Source organism: Gambusia affinis, linkage group LG18 (assembly GCF_019740435.1).
Source record: "Gambusia affinis linkage group LG18, SWU_Gaff_1.0, whole genome shotgun sequence".
In the NCBI taxonomy this organism is placed as follows: Eukaryota; Metazoa; Chordata; class Actinopteri; order Cyprinodontiformes; family Poeciliidae; genus Gambusia; species Gambusia affinis.
In genome coordinates, this window is record NC_057885.1 from 25,767,789 (window position 1) to 25,781,191 (window position 13,403).

General features: G+C 42.1%; 1 protein-coding gene across 6 annotated transcripts in view; it reads right to left on the reverse strand.

The window, feature by feature from the left end:
* Nucleotides 1–679: 679 nt before the first annotated feature.
* Nucleotides 680–13,403, reverse strand: part of LOC122820905 (transferrin receptor protein 2-like) — a 39,828-nt gene continuing 27,104 nt past the window's right edge. For 4 of the 6 annotated variants that reach the window (XM_044098589.1, XM_044098590.1, XM_044098591.1 and 1 more), the window contains exons 14-18: nt 12,098–12,168; nt 11,930–12,014; nt 11,574–11,798; nt 11,322–11,462; nt 680–1,393 (exon numbers count right to left, since the gene is read on the reverse strand). In XM_044098589.1, coding sequence (XP_043954524.1) covers nt 1,136–1,393; nt 11,322–11,462; nt 11,574–11,798; nt 11,930–12,014; nt 12,098–12,168 — 780 coding nt within the window. In that variant the 3' untranslated portion in view covers nt 680–1,135. The remainder of the gene's footprint in view (nt 1,394–11,321; nt 11,463–11,573; nt 11,799–11,929; nt 12,015–12,097; nt 12,169–13,403) is intronic. The other 2 variants (XM_044098593.1, XM_044098594.1) reach the window with 1 other exon arrangement.

Consider the following 13,403-nt stretch of genomic DNA (forward strand, 5'->3'; position numbering starts at 1 on the left):
TAGAACCATCAGAACCACCAGAACCATCAGAACCATTAGAACCACCAGAACCATTAGAACCACCAGAACCACCAGAACCATCAGAACCCAGCCTCTAACCATCTGAACCATGTTACCGTTTAACACCAGACCTGAACCAGTAGCGGTTTGTCTCCCCCTGCTGGCAGACATAGTCATTACACCAACACTGTGACGTCATCGGTTCCTTCCGTTTTTATCAGATCTTCTTTAATGTCTATCTATCCATCAGTCCATCCAGAACATTTAAAGTTGTTCTTCATGGTTCTTGTTCCTGTCAGTTCTGATGATGGAGTCCAGTCGTCTGTCCATCGTTGGTCCATCAGGTTTTTCCTCTGAAATGTTTCTTGGGTCTGGTTCAGTAAAGACATCAGCTATGTTAACACTATCTATGCTAACACTAGCTATGCTAGCACTAGCAGTGCTAACACTAGCTATGCTAATACTAGTTATGCTAATACTAGTTATGCTAATACTAGCTCCCATCAGAACTCTCTGGGTCGTTTTCATCAAAAGGTTTTTTGATTATTCAGGTTTATTTTTCCCTGCAGCTTCATGAACTTTTATTATTTTATATTCTGGATGTTTTCTGTTAATTCAGGAGATTTCAGTCACAAACTTTAATGTTTTAAAACAGAACAACTTCACACCAACATGAACATAAAACCCATTTCACTGGATGATCCAGATGTTTATTTATTCATCTGGAGAACATCAGAGTGACGCTTCATGAATATTTAATCAGCAGAAACCAGCAGATCTCCTTGGTTTTTATTGAACCTGTTGATCTTCAGACACTAAAGACTGAATGATGGACGACATGATGCAGAGAGAGCAGGTCACTGCTGTTCACACTGTGTGTGTGTGTGTGTGTGTGTGTCTATTTGTGTGTGTAGGTGTGTGTCTCTATTTGTGTGTGTGTCTCTATATGTGTGTGTGTCTCTATTTGTGTGTGTAGGTGTGTGTGTCTCTATTTGTGTGTGTGTCTCTATATGTGTGTGTCTCTATTTGTGTGTGTAGGTGTGTGTGTCTCTATTTGTGTGTGTAGGTGTGTGTGTGTCTCTATTTGTGTGTGTAGGTGTGTCTCTATTTGTGTGTGTAGGTGTGTGTTGTGTCACTATTTGTGTGTGTAGGTGTGTGTGTGTCGGATGCTCCACACGTCTCCGTTCAGAGCGTTGGCCGCCCCCTGCAGCGTCCAGGTGAACAGAGCCAGCTGCCGTCTGAAGCGGTTCTCGTCGAAGCGTCCGGGGTCAGAGGTCAGCAGGGTCAGATGCTCAGTGAGCGCGCTCAGAGTGTGGTTGCCCCGCCCATGGATCACATGACGGAACGGCGTCTCCATCGCCGACACGTACTGAGACAGGAAGTAGTACTCCACCTGGAGGCAGGAGGAAAGGTCAGAGGTCACAGATCAGTCAGTTGTGATGAACCTCTGATAAACTTTATGATGGTGATGTCATCATGCTGAGTCCTTCTGTCTGAGTATCGACTGATAGTTTTCAGTTCTCATGTTCACAATGAAACACAACCTTCATCACAACTGATGAACTTTAACCCTGAGGTTCAGATGATGAGGCTCTGAGGTCACAGAGAGACGATGGAGGGCAGGAAGTAAATACAGCACATTTAGTTCTGTTGATCCAACATCAAAATGTCTAAAGACTGAATCCTGTATGGATGTTCCAGCTGTTCTAATAGAGAGAAAGATAAACATTATTTTCATGTTTTGAAGGCTGTTGGTCACAAAGATAAAAACTTTCCTGTAAGTGCAGCAAGTCTCACTAGTCCAGCCCCTTAAAACTCTTTTGTACGCGAAACGTTTCTTCTAAAAAAAAGGAGGTCTTGAATCTTTAAGTCTTTACTGAACTTTAAAGAAAATAAAAATAACAAACAGATTCAAAACAAACAGAAAGTGACGATCAAAAGACTGTTACTCTCAAGGTGAAAGATTTCTACAATGAGCAAATACTTTCTTCTTTCATAAACCAATTAATCAATATCCAATCAAAAGGCACCACGTCAGAAGCTTAACGATACAATTACAGATGCTTATCTTTTTCAAATAGCAGAGTAAAAAATTAAACTCACATAAACGCAAAATAACATTTTGTATTAAGCTCCAAAATGTACATATGGCTCCTACATTTTCCTAATTGATTATGTATCTTCTAAAAAATCCTCTATTGTTTCATTCTTGCAATAAGCTCAGTTTTGTAATCGGTCTTTGGATGATGCTCGTCTTCATCTTGACTTCTGCACTCCGGACCGTCCCTTTGGAGTCTGGCATGACGTTGACGATTCTCCCCAACATCCAAGAATTTCTCAGAGATGATGAATCAGCAACCAGGACGACATCTCCGACCTTGAAGTTTCTTCTGAGGTCAAACCATTTTTGTGGCTCCTGCAGTAAAGGCAGGTACTCCTGTGACCAGATCTGCCATGTACTGGACTTGTCTCCATCGACGGAATAGAGAATAAATATCCTCCTTGATAAACGTACCAGGAGAAAAGGTAGGTTGTCCCTTCAGCAGAAGCAGATGGTTCGGCGTAAGAGGCTCAAGATCATTAGGATCGTCTGTGTTCATAGTTAACGGTCTTCCATTAATGATGCTCTCGACTTCACATAAAAGAGTCTGCAGTCCTTCATCATCCAGTATCTGTTGCTTAACAGAACTTATGACTTTTCTAGCGGTGCGTATCTGGCGTTCCCAGACTCCTCCATGATGAGATGCAGCAGGTGAATTGAAAATCCACTGTACTCCTTTTTGCATCATGGCGTCATTAATGCGAGAGTGGTCCAGCTCTTTCAATGCCTCCCTTAACTCTCTCTCTGCTCCATTGTCAGAACGAATGATGGAAACTTAATACATGAATCTGTATGAAGAGACTGAGCAGCTTCAATATGCACAGCTCTGACAGTTAGACATGTGAAAATCACTCCGTAACGTTTGACCTTGACACGCCCTCTTTTGACCTCAAAAGGGCCAAAATAATCCACACCTGTGTTGGTAAAAGGTGGTTTATCAGGAAGCAGGCGGTCATGTGGCAGATCTGCCATTTTCTGTTGCCCTGGTCTTGCATGCAGTCTCCTGCAGAGATTATACTCTGAGATTACCTTTCTAACAGCTGCATTGGCTGCTGGTATCCAATATTTTTGTGGCATTCTGGCCAGAACATAATTTCTGCCACCATGTCCTGTCACTTGGTGGATATGATGCAGAATGAGGTTGGCTATTCTGTGATGTTTATGCAGAATGGCAGGATGCTTGACCTCTTCTGGCATTTTCAATCTATTCAGACGTCCCCCTACTCTCAAAACACCATCTTGTAGGTATGGATCTAATCTGGAGATTGAACTGGTTCTGCCCACCTGTGTGCTTCCGTGCTGCAAAGCTTTGATTTCAGCTGCATAAGTTTGTCTCTGACTGAACTTGATCAGCTCTGTTTCGGCGTTGGACAAATCTTCAACAGTGAGCATTTTCTTTTCCAACTTTCTTCTAAATGTGATCATCTGTTGTTTAACAAAAGTCTCAACTTTCTTTGGTTCATTTTCAGACTGTTGCACTTTTAGTACAGTTTCTTTTCTCTTTTTACTCAGATGTCTCAGAGTCTCTTTGAGGCGCAGAATCCAGGCAACGGCTGTTTTAAGCTTATGCCAGCTGGAGTAATGGTCAATAAGTCGACTCATTGTCTCATCATTTCTCCATGGTTTTGCACACGTCGTTGCAACTGTTGTCCTTACTTCATTCTGTTCCATTAACCTGGAATGTTTAGGTTGTTTTGGCCAATGCTCTTCATTTAACAGGAAACTTGGTCCTTGAAACCAAATTACACTTTTGATGAAGTTTTCAATTTTCAAACCTCTTGATGCCAGATCCGCTGGATTTTGTGAACTGCTCACATATTTCCACTGAGATCGGTCTGTCAGTTCCCTGATCAAAGAGATTCGGTTTGCCACAAATGTTTTAAAGCGAATGCTGTCATTTTCAATGTAGCTCAGTACTGTGGTACTGTCGGTCCAGAAGACTGATTTCTTGAGTGGTAGTTGAAGTTCTTCTCTCAGCATCCGATCCACTTTGACTGCAACCACTGCTGCTGTTAATTCCATTCTGGGAATTGTCATTTGTTTAAGAGGTGCTACCCTGGATTTTCCTATCAGGACTTGTGTTTCACCTCGTTCATTAGACAACAAAAGATATGACACAACTCCATATCCATCCTGGCTAGCGTTGGAAAAGAGATGAATTTGTGCAGACTCTGTGGGTCCGAATGAAGCAGGCTTAACACATCTGCTCAAACTGAGTTCAGAAAGCTTGTCGAGATCTGACAACCACCTTAGCCATGTCCGACGTGACTGTTCTGAGATTTCTTCATCCCATCCTCGCTTCTCTTTACAAAGTTCTCTCAGAATAAGCTTAACAGGTAGTAGAAGTGGTGCCAAAAATCCTAAAGGATCATACACAGAGCTGGCAACAGATAAAATACCTCTTCTTGTGCATGGCTTGTCTGGCAGCTGAACTTTGAACTTGAAGCAGTCAGAACTTGTGCACCACTGAACTCCCAAAACTCGTTCTACAGGAAGCTCATTGGGTTGCAAATCCAAGTCTTTAACAACAGGTGCTCTTTCACTGTCAGGAATGGAGAACAACAGAGCTTTATTATTGCTCATCCACTTAGTCAAATGGAACCCACCACTTTCACACAATGTCATCAGTTCTTTTGCCAGTTTAACTGCTTCTTTTTCTGTTGGCACTGACTTTAGACAGTCATCTATGTAGAAGTTCTTCAAAACTGTTTGTGTCGCTTCTGCTGATGTATTTGTGGCTCCATCTTCAGCAGTTCTTCTCAGTGCATATGAAGCACAACTGGGTGATGACGTGGCTCCAAACAGATGCACGCACATTCTGTATTCTGCTGCTTCTTTAGTTTCGTCACCATCTGGCCACCAAAGGAATCGCAGTAAGTCTGCATCTTCATCTGGGACTCTGACTTGATAGAACATAGATTCAATATCTGCCATCATGGCAACAGGCTCCTGTCTAAATCTGAGCAAAACTCCAATAAGAGTATTCGTGAGATCAGGTCCTTGCAGTAATTGATCGTTCAATGAAACTCCCTGATAAGATGCGGTGCAGTCAAACACAACTCGCAGTGTTTTCTCTTTTGGGTGGTACACTCCATGATGTGGAATGAACCATACTCGACCATCACTGCGACTCAGTTGTTCTTCAGGGACTCTTACAGCAAAACCTTTTTTCAATATGTTGTCCATGAAAGCTTTGTAGTCTCGACAAAAGTCTGAATTTCTACTTAGCTTCCTCTTCAAAGAGTTAAGCCTTTGTTCAGCAATACCACGGTTGTGTGGCATTATCACACTGTCATTTTTCAGAGGCAACTTGATGCAATAATGACCATCGATGAGCTGTGCTGATGTAGTTACAGCATGAACTGCTTATCCTGCTGAGACAGTTCTTGCTTCTCCTCATACTGTCGCTCTGGGAAATCTGCATTATATTGTTTCTCCAGCATGTCTTCAATGTTCAATACAGATATTCGATTGACAAGAAAATCTTGTTTTTCAGTGAGACGTGATTCACTATCTTGACATCTGCTGACTGGTCCATTTACCACCCAACCCAGGGCTGTTTTCACGGCGTATGGTCCGTCATTCTGGCTGTTGACAATCTTCCATGGCTCCATAGCCTTGTGCTCATTAGCACCAATGAGAAGTCCAATATCTGACTCTAAACTTGGAAGATGAACTTGTTTCAGGTAAGGCCATCTCTCCAAATCTTCTTCCTTTGGTATATTCCCCTTTGTTGCAGGAATGTCTGGTTGCGTGTACACATCTGGCAACATGATGAAGTCTTGTTCATCAAGTCCACAAACCTCTAAATCTGTAAGAACATAACTACAAACTTTCTGTTCCTATGTCATGGTTCGAAGAAGAATTTCTTTCTTTTTTCCATGTACATTCAACTTTCTGGCAAGATCCTCGGTGCAAAAAGTTGCTGTGCTGCCTTGATCCAGGAATGCAAATGTCTTGATGATGGTTCTGTTTTTCTTGTGTCTTATCTGCACAGGCACAATGGGAAGGATGCATTCATTTTCTCCGGCCCCAGTGACTTCACCTTTTTTATATCCAGTGGACACAAGAGCACTTGTTACTTCACTTGTGTTTTGTGGGTTGTCATCCACGTTTTCTTCTGACACAACATTCTGCTTCACCACATGTAGAATAGTTGGTGCTTAAGAGTACAGTCGGAACATGAGGCCTTTTTTCTACAAGCTTTATATAGATGACCTGCTGTTAGACATCCAAAACAAAGACCATGTGACTTCAGAAACTGTATTCTGTCTTTCGAAGGCTGTTCTTTGATTTTGTTACAAACACTCAAAGCATGGCTGTTCTTACAATAAAGACATGGGCTTTGAAAAGCGCTGATGGTCTTGACTGAAGAAGTTGTTACATCACACTGGCTCTTGGTGGTATCCCAAGATGTATTCACAGCAAAACTGCTTCTCTTTGAAAGGCCTTTTAGTTGGTCAGACCTTTTCTTCCAGCTGCTCTGATTAGCTGGTGTGACATCAAGAATATCTCCAAAAAGCAGATCATTAGCAACCTTTGCTTGTTGGTAGATGAACTCTACAAGATCAGGAAATTTGGCTCGCGTTCCTTTTCATGGTTTCTCCACTTTTCTTTCAGTTTATATGGTAGTTTGTACAAAATGCTTTTCATGTTGGTTGGATTGTTCATCTCACTCATGTAGTCGACATCATTCACTGTGTTGGAACATCCAATCAGAAATAGTGCAAATGCATTCAGTCCTTTTCTGTCATCTGGTTTTATCCAAAGCCTTTTTAATATATGCTGTGGCAACGGTCAACTCATCTCCATAGTGTTGGTCAAGCAAAGCCCTTGCTTCTCTGTAAGCTCTGTCTGGCTTCATGTGCTCACAGCTGCGTACGAGATCTAGTGGTTCTCCACCCGTGAACTGTTCTAGATAGTATATAATAGTTTGGTTCTCAATAGCATGTTCAAAAGCTCTTATGAACGATCTATATGAAAGTGGGTCACCTGTAAATACAGGAATTTCTCTGTGAGGAAGTTGAGATATACTATGTTGTTTTATGAGCATCTCAGTATGTTGGTTTTGTTGCTGTAGAACCCGGTACAGATCATCTGAAAAAGAATCAGGACATTGAGCTTGTGTTGAAATCCCTTTTAAGCGAGACTTCCTTGATACTGGAGGATCAATATTTGCCTGTTGTTCATCATCTGAGAACATTTCTTGCCTTTCTGATTTGCTTGCAGAATGAACAGATTCAACTTTAAGTCTTGAAATAGCTTGTAAGGAATTAATCTCAGACTTCTGAGCATCTTCATTTTCTTCATACACCTTTAATTTTGCGTCTGAAATGACAAGCTTAGTTTCAATTTCTAGTTGCTCTTTTCTGAACTTAAGACGGGCTTCTTCCAATTCAATTGCTTCTTTCTTTTTCATTGCTGCTGCTCTTGCTAAAAGCGCTTCACGTTCTGCTTTAATTTTCAGCCGCATTGAACTTGATCCTTGGGATGTACAGCTTGCAACCGAGGTAGCCTTTGAAACATGTGGGTGCACATCTTCCTCTGGAGAGCATTTTGCATCTTTTATCCATTCTTTAACGCTTTGTAAGAAAAGTTTAAACTCAGAATGTCTACCCTCGAACACATCTTGGTCTTCACGTTTATCATCTTCACTTATCAGTTCACATAGTTTGTAATTAATGCGTTCATACTCTCTCAGGCATTTGACAAACAATGGAAAAGATTCTTCATTTATGAAATCAGCATTGCATTCATTCTGTTTCAATCTTTCAATGTTATTCTTCTCTTTTATCAACTGTGACAGTTTTCCTCTTCTTTCTCCTTTTAATCTAGTGATTTTGTCTTCTCGAGCTCGTTCTGTGGGCTTTGGCTCCCTCTTCTGTCCAACCTGCGCAACTTCACCGTCGTCCGCCATTTAGTCCCGTTTTATTTTACTTTTAATTCTTACACATAAACTGTGAGCCTCCAAACAGCTTCTTACTCTTCTAAAACGTTCACAAACATGTGTGACAACAGTTCCTTTATGTGCAGGATTTATTATCTCTAGTTGACAGTGCTGGCTTAGTTAGCAAGTTAGCTTAGCAACCGAGCTGATGCGGGGAAACTTCTTTGGTCCTTGATAACAACGTGGTACTTACGGATTTTATTACTTCAACTCCGTCGTTTTCTTCAGCTGAATTGAATCTCCGTTGGTCTGTAAGTCCTATTTTAGTTTTTACTTAGTCTTGAAAGAGTCGTTCCATGAGAAAGTCTTTTGACTTGATGTAAGTGCAGCAAGTCTCACTAGTCCAGCCCCTTAAAGCTCTTTCGTACGCGACACGTTTCTTCTTAAAAAAGGTCTTGAATCTTTAAGTCTTTACTGAACTTTAAAGAAAATAAAAATAACAAACAGATTCAAAACAAATAGAAAGTGACGATCAAAAGACTGTGTTACTCTCAAGGTACCAAACTTCTACAATGAAGAAGGACTTTTTTCTTTCATAAACCAATTAGTCACTAACCAATCAAAAGGCACCACGTCAGAAGCTTAACGATACAATTACAGATGCTTATCTTTTTCAAATAGCAGAGTAAAAAATTAAACTCACATAAACGCAAAATGACATTTTGTATTAAGCTCCAAAAATGTATATATGGGTCCTACATTACAAAAAAAAGAGGAGAAAAGTGGATCAACAACCTACAGCTAAAACCAGGAGGTGCAGAAACTAACAATGTCAGAGTTTGCAGGTAATGATCGCATCATTTAAATAATATTTTCAGATATTTTGTTGGACAGTTACTCATTAAGATAAGCATTGATATGTAAAGTAAGATGTATTATTTTTTTACTCTCCAGTTTGACCTCAGCTGCACCTTCTGGACCAGCCAAGGTGTTGAGGGGATCCGTTTTGGTGGCCTTAGGATCAAATCTCTGCTTTTTGCGGATGATGTGGTCCTTTTGGCTTCATCAGGACGTGATCTGCAGCTCTCACTGGAGCGGTTCACAGCCGAGTGTGAAGCAGCTGGGATGGCGATCAGTGTCTCCAAATCCGAGGCCATGGTCTTGAGCCGGAAAAGGGTAGAGTGCCTTCTCCGGGTCAGGGGGGGTGTCCTGCCCCAAGTGGAGGAGTTCAAGTATCTCGGGATCTTGTTCACGAATGGGGGAAGAAGGGAGCGGGAGATCGACAGGCGGATTGGTGCAGCGTCTGCCGTCAAGCGGGCGCTGTACCGGTCCGTCGTGGTGAAGAGAGAGCTGAGCCAAAAAGTGAAGCTCTCGATTTACCGGTCGATCTACGTTCCCACCCTCATCTATCAGGCACGTGCAGAGGGGGGGGCGAAGGGGGCTCGAGCCCCTCCACTTTTTATTCTTGATGTCCTTTTTGAGTTTTTTTAGGGGGGGAGGGGGGGTTCCAAAAAAATGTTTTTTAATGTTTTTATTTTTAATCTGTATGTCAGAAGGCCTTTTTGTGCCCCTCAGCAATAATATTTAGCTAAATATAATAATTTAGTTTAAAAAAAATAAACTAGTCTGGCTGCCCTCAGTCTAATAATGACTCTCAGAGCCTCCATGTTGTTCACACACCGGGTCCATGGTGAGGAGGAGGATCTGTGTCCTCTAACTATCAAATTATGGGCAAGAATATTTTTCTGGTACCACAGGTGGTACCACAACCCACCTGTGGTACCAGGTGGGCTGGAGGTTCGTGGCTGTAGATAGAAGTTACTGCAAATGAATCAAAATGTCTCCAAAGCATTGGCGGACTGACAGGGGCCACTGGGGGATTCCAGGTAGATTCCAGGTCGATTCCAGGTTGATTCCAGAGATGTGCATCGCAGCAGCTGTTCATGCAGGGCCGGTCCAAGGTAATATGGGGCCTTAGACAGAACCCCCCTGCCCCCAGAACCGTCCTATTAGAACTAACATGTTTAAATATTAATAAGGTGAATCTGTGTGAGGTAGACCAGGTTTACTGACCCAGGTTAAAATCAATCACTGATTATTGGTTATTTGCTGTGATGTATTTGTGAACAAACCAAATTCAAACACAAAGATTACATCATATTGTAGCCATGGTAACATAATCAAACTATTAAGATGATTCTTTAAACTTCTACAAAGTAAACGTCCTAATTAAATCCTAAATGTACTTTTTATTTTTCTCAGCTGAATGCATTAAATAAAATGTAATAACATTGTTATTCTCTATAAATGATGCTACAGGTTTAGATCTATGGCCTGTCTTACAATTTCTAGAGGCCCCTGAATGTCTGGAGGCCCCTGAGTGTCTGGAGGTCCCTGAATGGCCCCTACCAGCAGCTACTGAGTTTTCTTTGTGTTGATATTCCAGTCTTATAATTGTAGGTCTCAGAGTTACTAACATCAAACCCCTTTGAGTTTTTTAGATCTATAAATCATTCTGCATCCAGGTTGTTCTAGAGGATAAATAGATATTATTAGAGCTTAATTAGTGAAATGGCAGCAATTTTGCTTATTTCATAACTTCATGACCTTTGACCTTCTCTCCTCTGGTCTGTTTAACAGCTTCAGTCTCAGATCAGCTCAGCAGCAGAAACAGAAACTTTATACCTGTTGGGGAAATTTTAGACTAGATTTACTTTGGATTTCCCCGCATGATGGCAGTAATATAGTAGGATCCATTTAGATTATTGATTATTATGGGTTGTTGTTATGTTGTTGTACTGAGTTTTTGTTCAATGTGCCCCTTTTTTAAATTTGAGCCCCTGCCCCTCCAAAGGTCTCTGCACGGCCCTGATCAACAGGTAAAACATTAACCGCTCATTAACCACGGATCAACACTTAACTAGTGCAGTGTTAAATTGGCTAGCATAGTAAACATATTCATGCCTGTTGTCCAATCAGTGATTTCTTCAAGTCTCACACTGAAACATTCATCTTCCATTTTGTTAATGTAACATTTTTGAATTTGATGAAGTGGTTTTTACACCTCAGGGCCACCGTAGGTTCAACTTCTTCTGCTTCAGACCAGAGCTGTCTACGGAAATAACTTTCTCTCACTGCCCCTAGTGGACAACTGCAGTACAACATGCACATAGATAACGCTAAACAGGAAGTGACAGAATAACTTAGAGCCTTTCAAAATAAATTAGAAAACATGAACACAACTCAAAATAACTCAAAGACAAGTTAAGATGAGAACATGCTCTAACAGTTACGTTCATGCTGCTGGTATTTTTCCCTCCATGATGTTTTTACCTTCATGATCCTGGTGTTGTAGAGTCGGGCGGTGTTGGGGTCGTGCAGGTCGCTGTAGTCGATGGCTCTCTGCAGAGTCTCTGCTGCCCGACTGTAATCTCCTCTGGCGCTGAAGAGCCACTGAGGAGAGACGCCTCTGGACTGAGAGAGGAGAGAGACCAGCTGAAGGACACCTGAAGGACTCCACCTGTCCACCACCTGACCTCCACCTGCCCTCCACCTGTCCACCACCTGACCTCCACCTGAATCTACCTGCAGCTCAGCTGAATGCTTGTTGAGGTGAGCGCTGAACTGCAGCACCGTCTGAGCGTAGGAAGTGATGCGTAGAGGCAGGATGTGGTCATGGACCAGTCGCAGCACCATCTCCCCCACCAGCTCCGCCAGGCTCCGCCCAGTGACCCCCAGACGACCCCCCAGCACCTCCTGGAGGCGAGGGACGGTGTCCAGCGGCGTATTGAGGAACGGATAGGGTCTGTCCTGGAGGACGAGACGACAGACCAGGTTCTGCTGGCTCTAGATCTATGTTTCAATGACCTGACAGCCATTATTGTTCTGATGGACCAGAACCGGGCCTTTCTGGGTCCAACCCGTCCGTTACAGAACCTTACCTCAGTGAACCTCAGCTCCATGGAGGGAACTCCAGCAAACGCAGTGAAGCTGTAGGCGCCGCTGTTCAGGTAGAGAGGTTTCATGCTGAGGAGAGACGCAGCAGTTAGCCTGTAGCTAGCCTGTCGGCCATCTTGTCTAGAGGACTAGAGCTCTGATTGGTTCCTCACATCCTCCAGCTGCCTCCGTCTCTCTCAGCCTGGCTGTAGATGGTCTGACCTGCATGTTTAGGATGCTCCACCTGCAGAAACACAGGAACAGGCGACACCTGCTGGCTGGATGTGGAACTACAGCACAGGGTTACTATAGATCAACACCTCTAGATCTGCCATCCTGCAACTTGTAGCTGCATCTCTGCTCCAAATCAATCAAATACCTGAATCCCCTCAGCAGAACCAGCTCAGATCTGCAGGGGCCAACATTCAGGGCTAAAGCTCAGGAGGACTTAGTCCTGAATTATATGATGAATCAAACTAACATTTATGATCTGAATCAATCAAACTTTATTAGTATAGCACATTTCAGCATCAAGGCATTTCAAAGTGCTTTACATCAAATCAAACACAAAAACACAATGCAACATAGAATCAACAATAAAAACAACATCAAGTCAGATTCCATCAATAAATTTATAATTGATTACGTTTCTAATAAAACTCTAAACTAGTGGGTTTTTAATTGAGATTTAAAGGAAGTCAGTGTTTCAGCTGTTTTACAGTTTTCTGGAAGTTTGTTCCAGATTTGTGGTACATAGATGCTGAATGCTGCTTCTCCTCGTTTGGTTCTGGTTCTGGAGATGCAGAGCAGAACCAGAACCAGAACCTGAGAGGTTCTGGAAGGTTGATACAACAGCAGCAGATCTTTAATGTATTGTGGTGCTAAACCATTCAGTGATTTATAAACTAACAACAGTATTTTAAAGTCTATTCTTTGAGCTACAGGGAGCCAGTGGAGAGACTTTAAAACTGGTGTTATGTGCTCTATCTTCCTGGTTTTAGTCAGAACTCCAGCAGCAGCATTCTGGATCAGCTGCAGCTGTTTGATTGATTTGTTGGACAGACCTGTGAAGACGCCGTTACAATAATCAATACGACTGAAGATAAAGGCATGGATGAGTTTCTCTAGATCTGGCTGAGACATTAGTCCTTTAATCCTGGAAATGTTCTTCAGGTTATAGTAGGCCGACTTTGTAACTGTCTTTACGTGGCTCTGAATGTTCAGGTCAGAGGTCATCAATACTCCCAGGTTTTGGGCTGATCGCTGGTTTTTAGTTGTAAAAACTGAAGCTGTGCACTGACTCTAGATCTGTAACTCTAGATCTATAACTCTAGATCTATAGCTCTAGATCTGTAACTCTAGATCTATAACAATAGATATATAACTAGATCTATAGATCTAGATCTATAACTCTAGATCTATAACAATAGATATATATATCTAGATCTATAGGAACAATCTATAACTCTAGATTGTTCC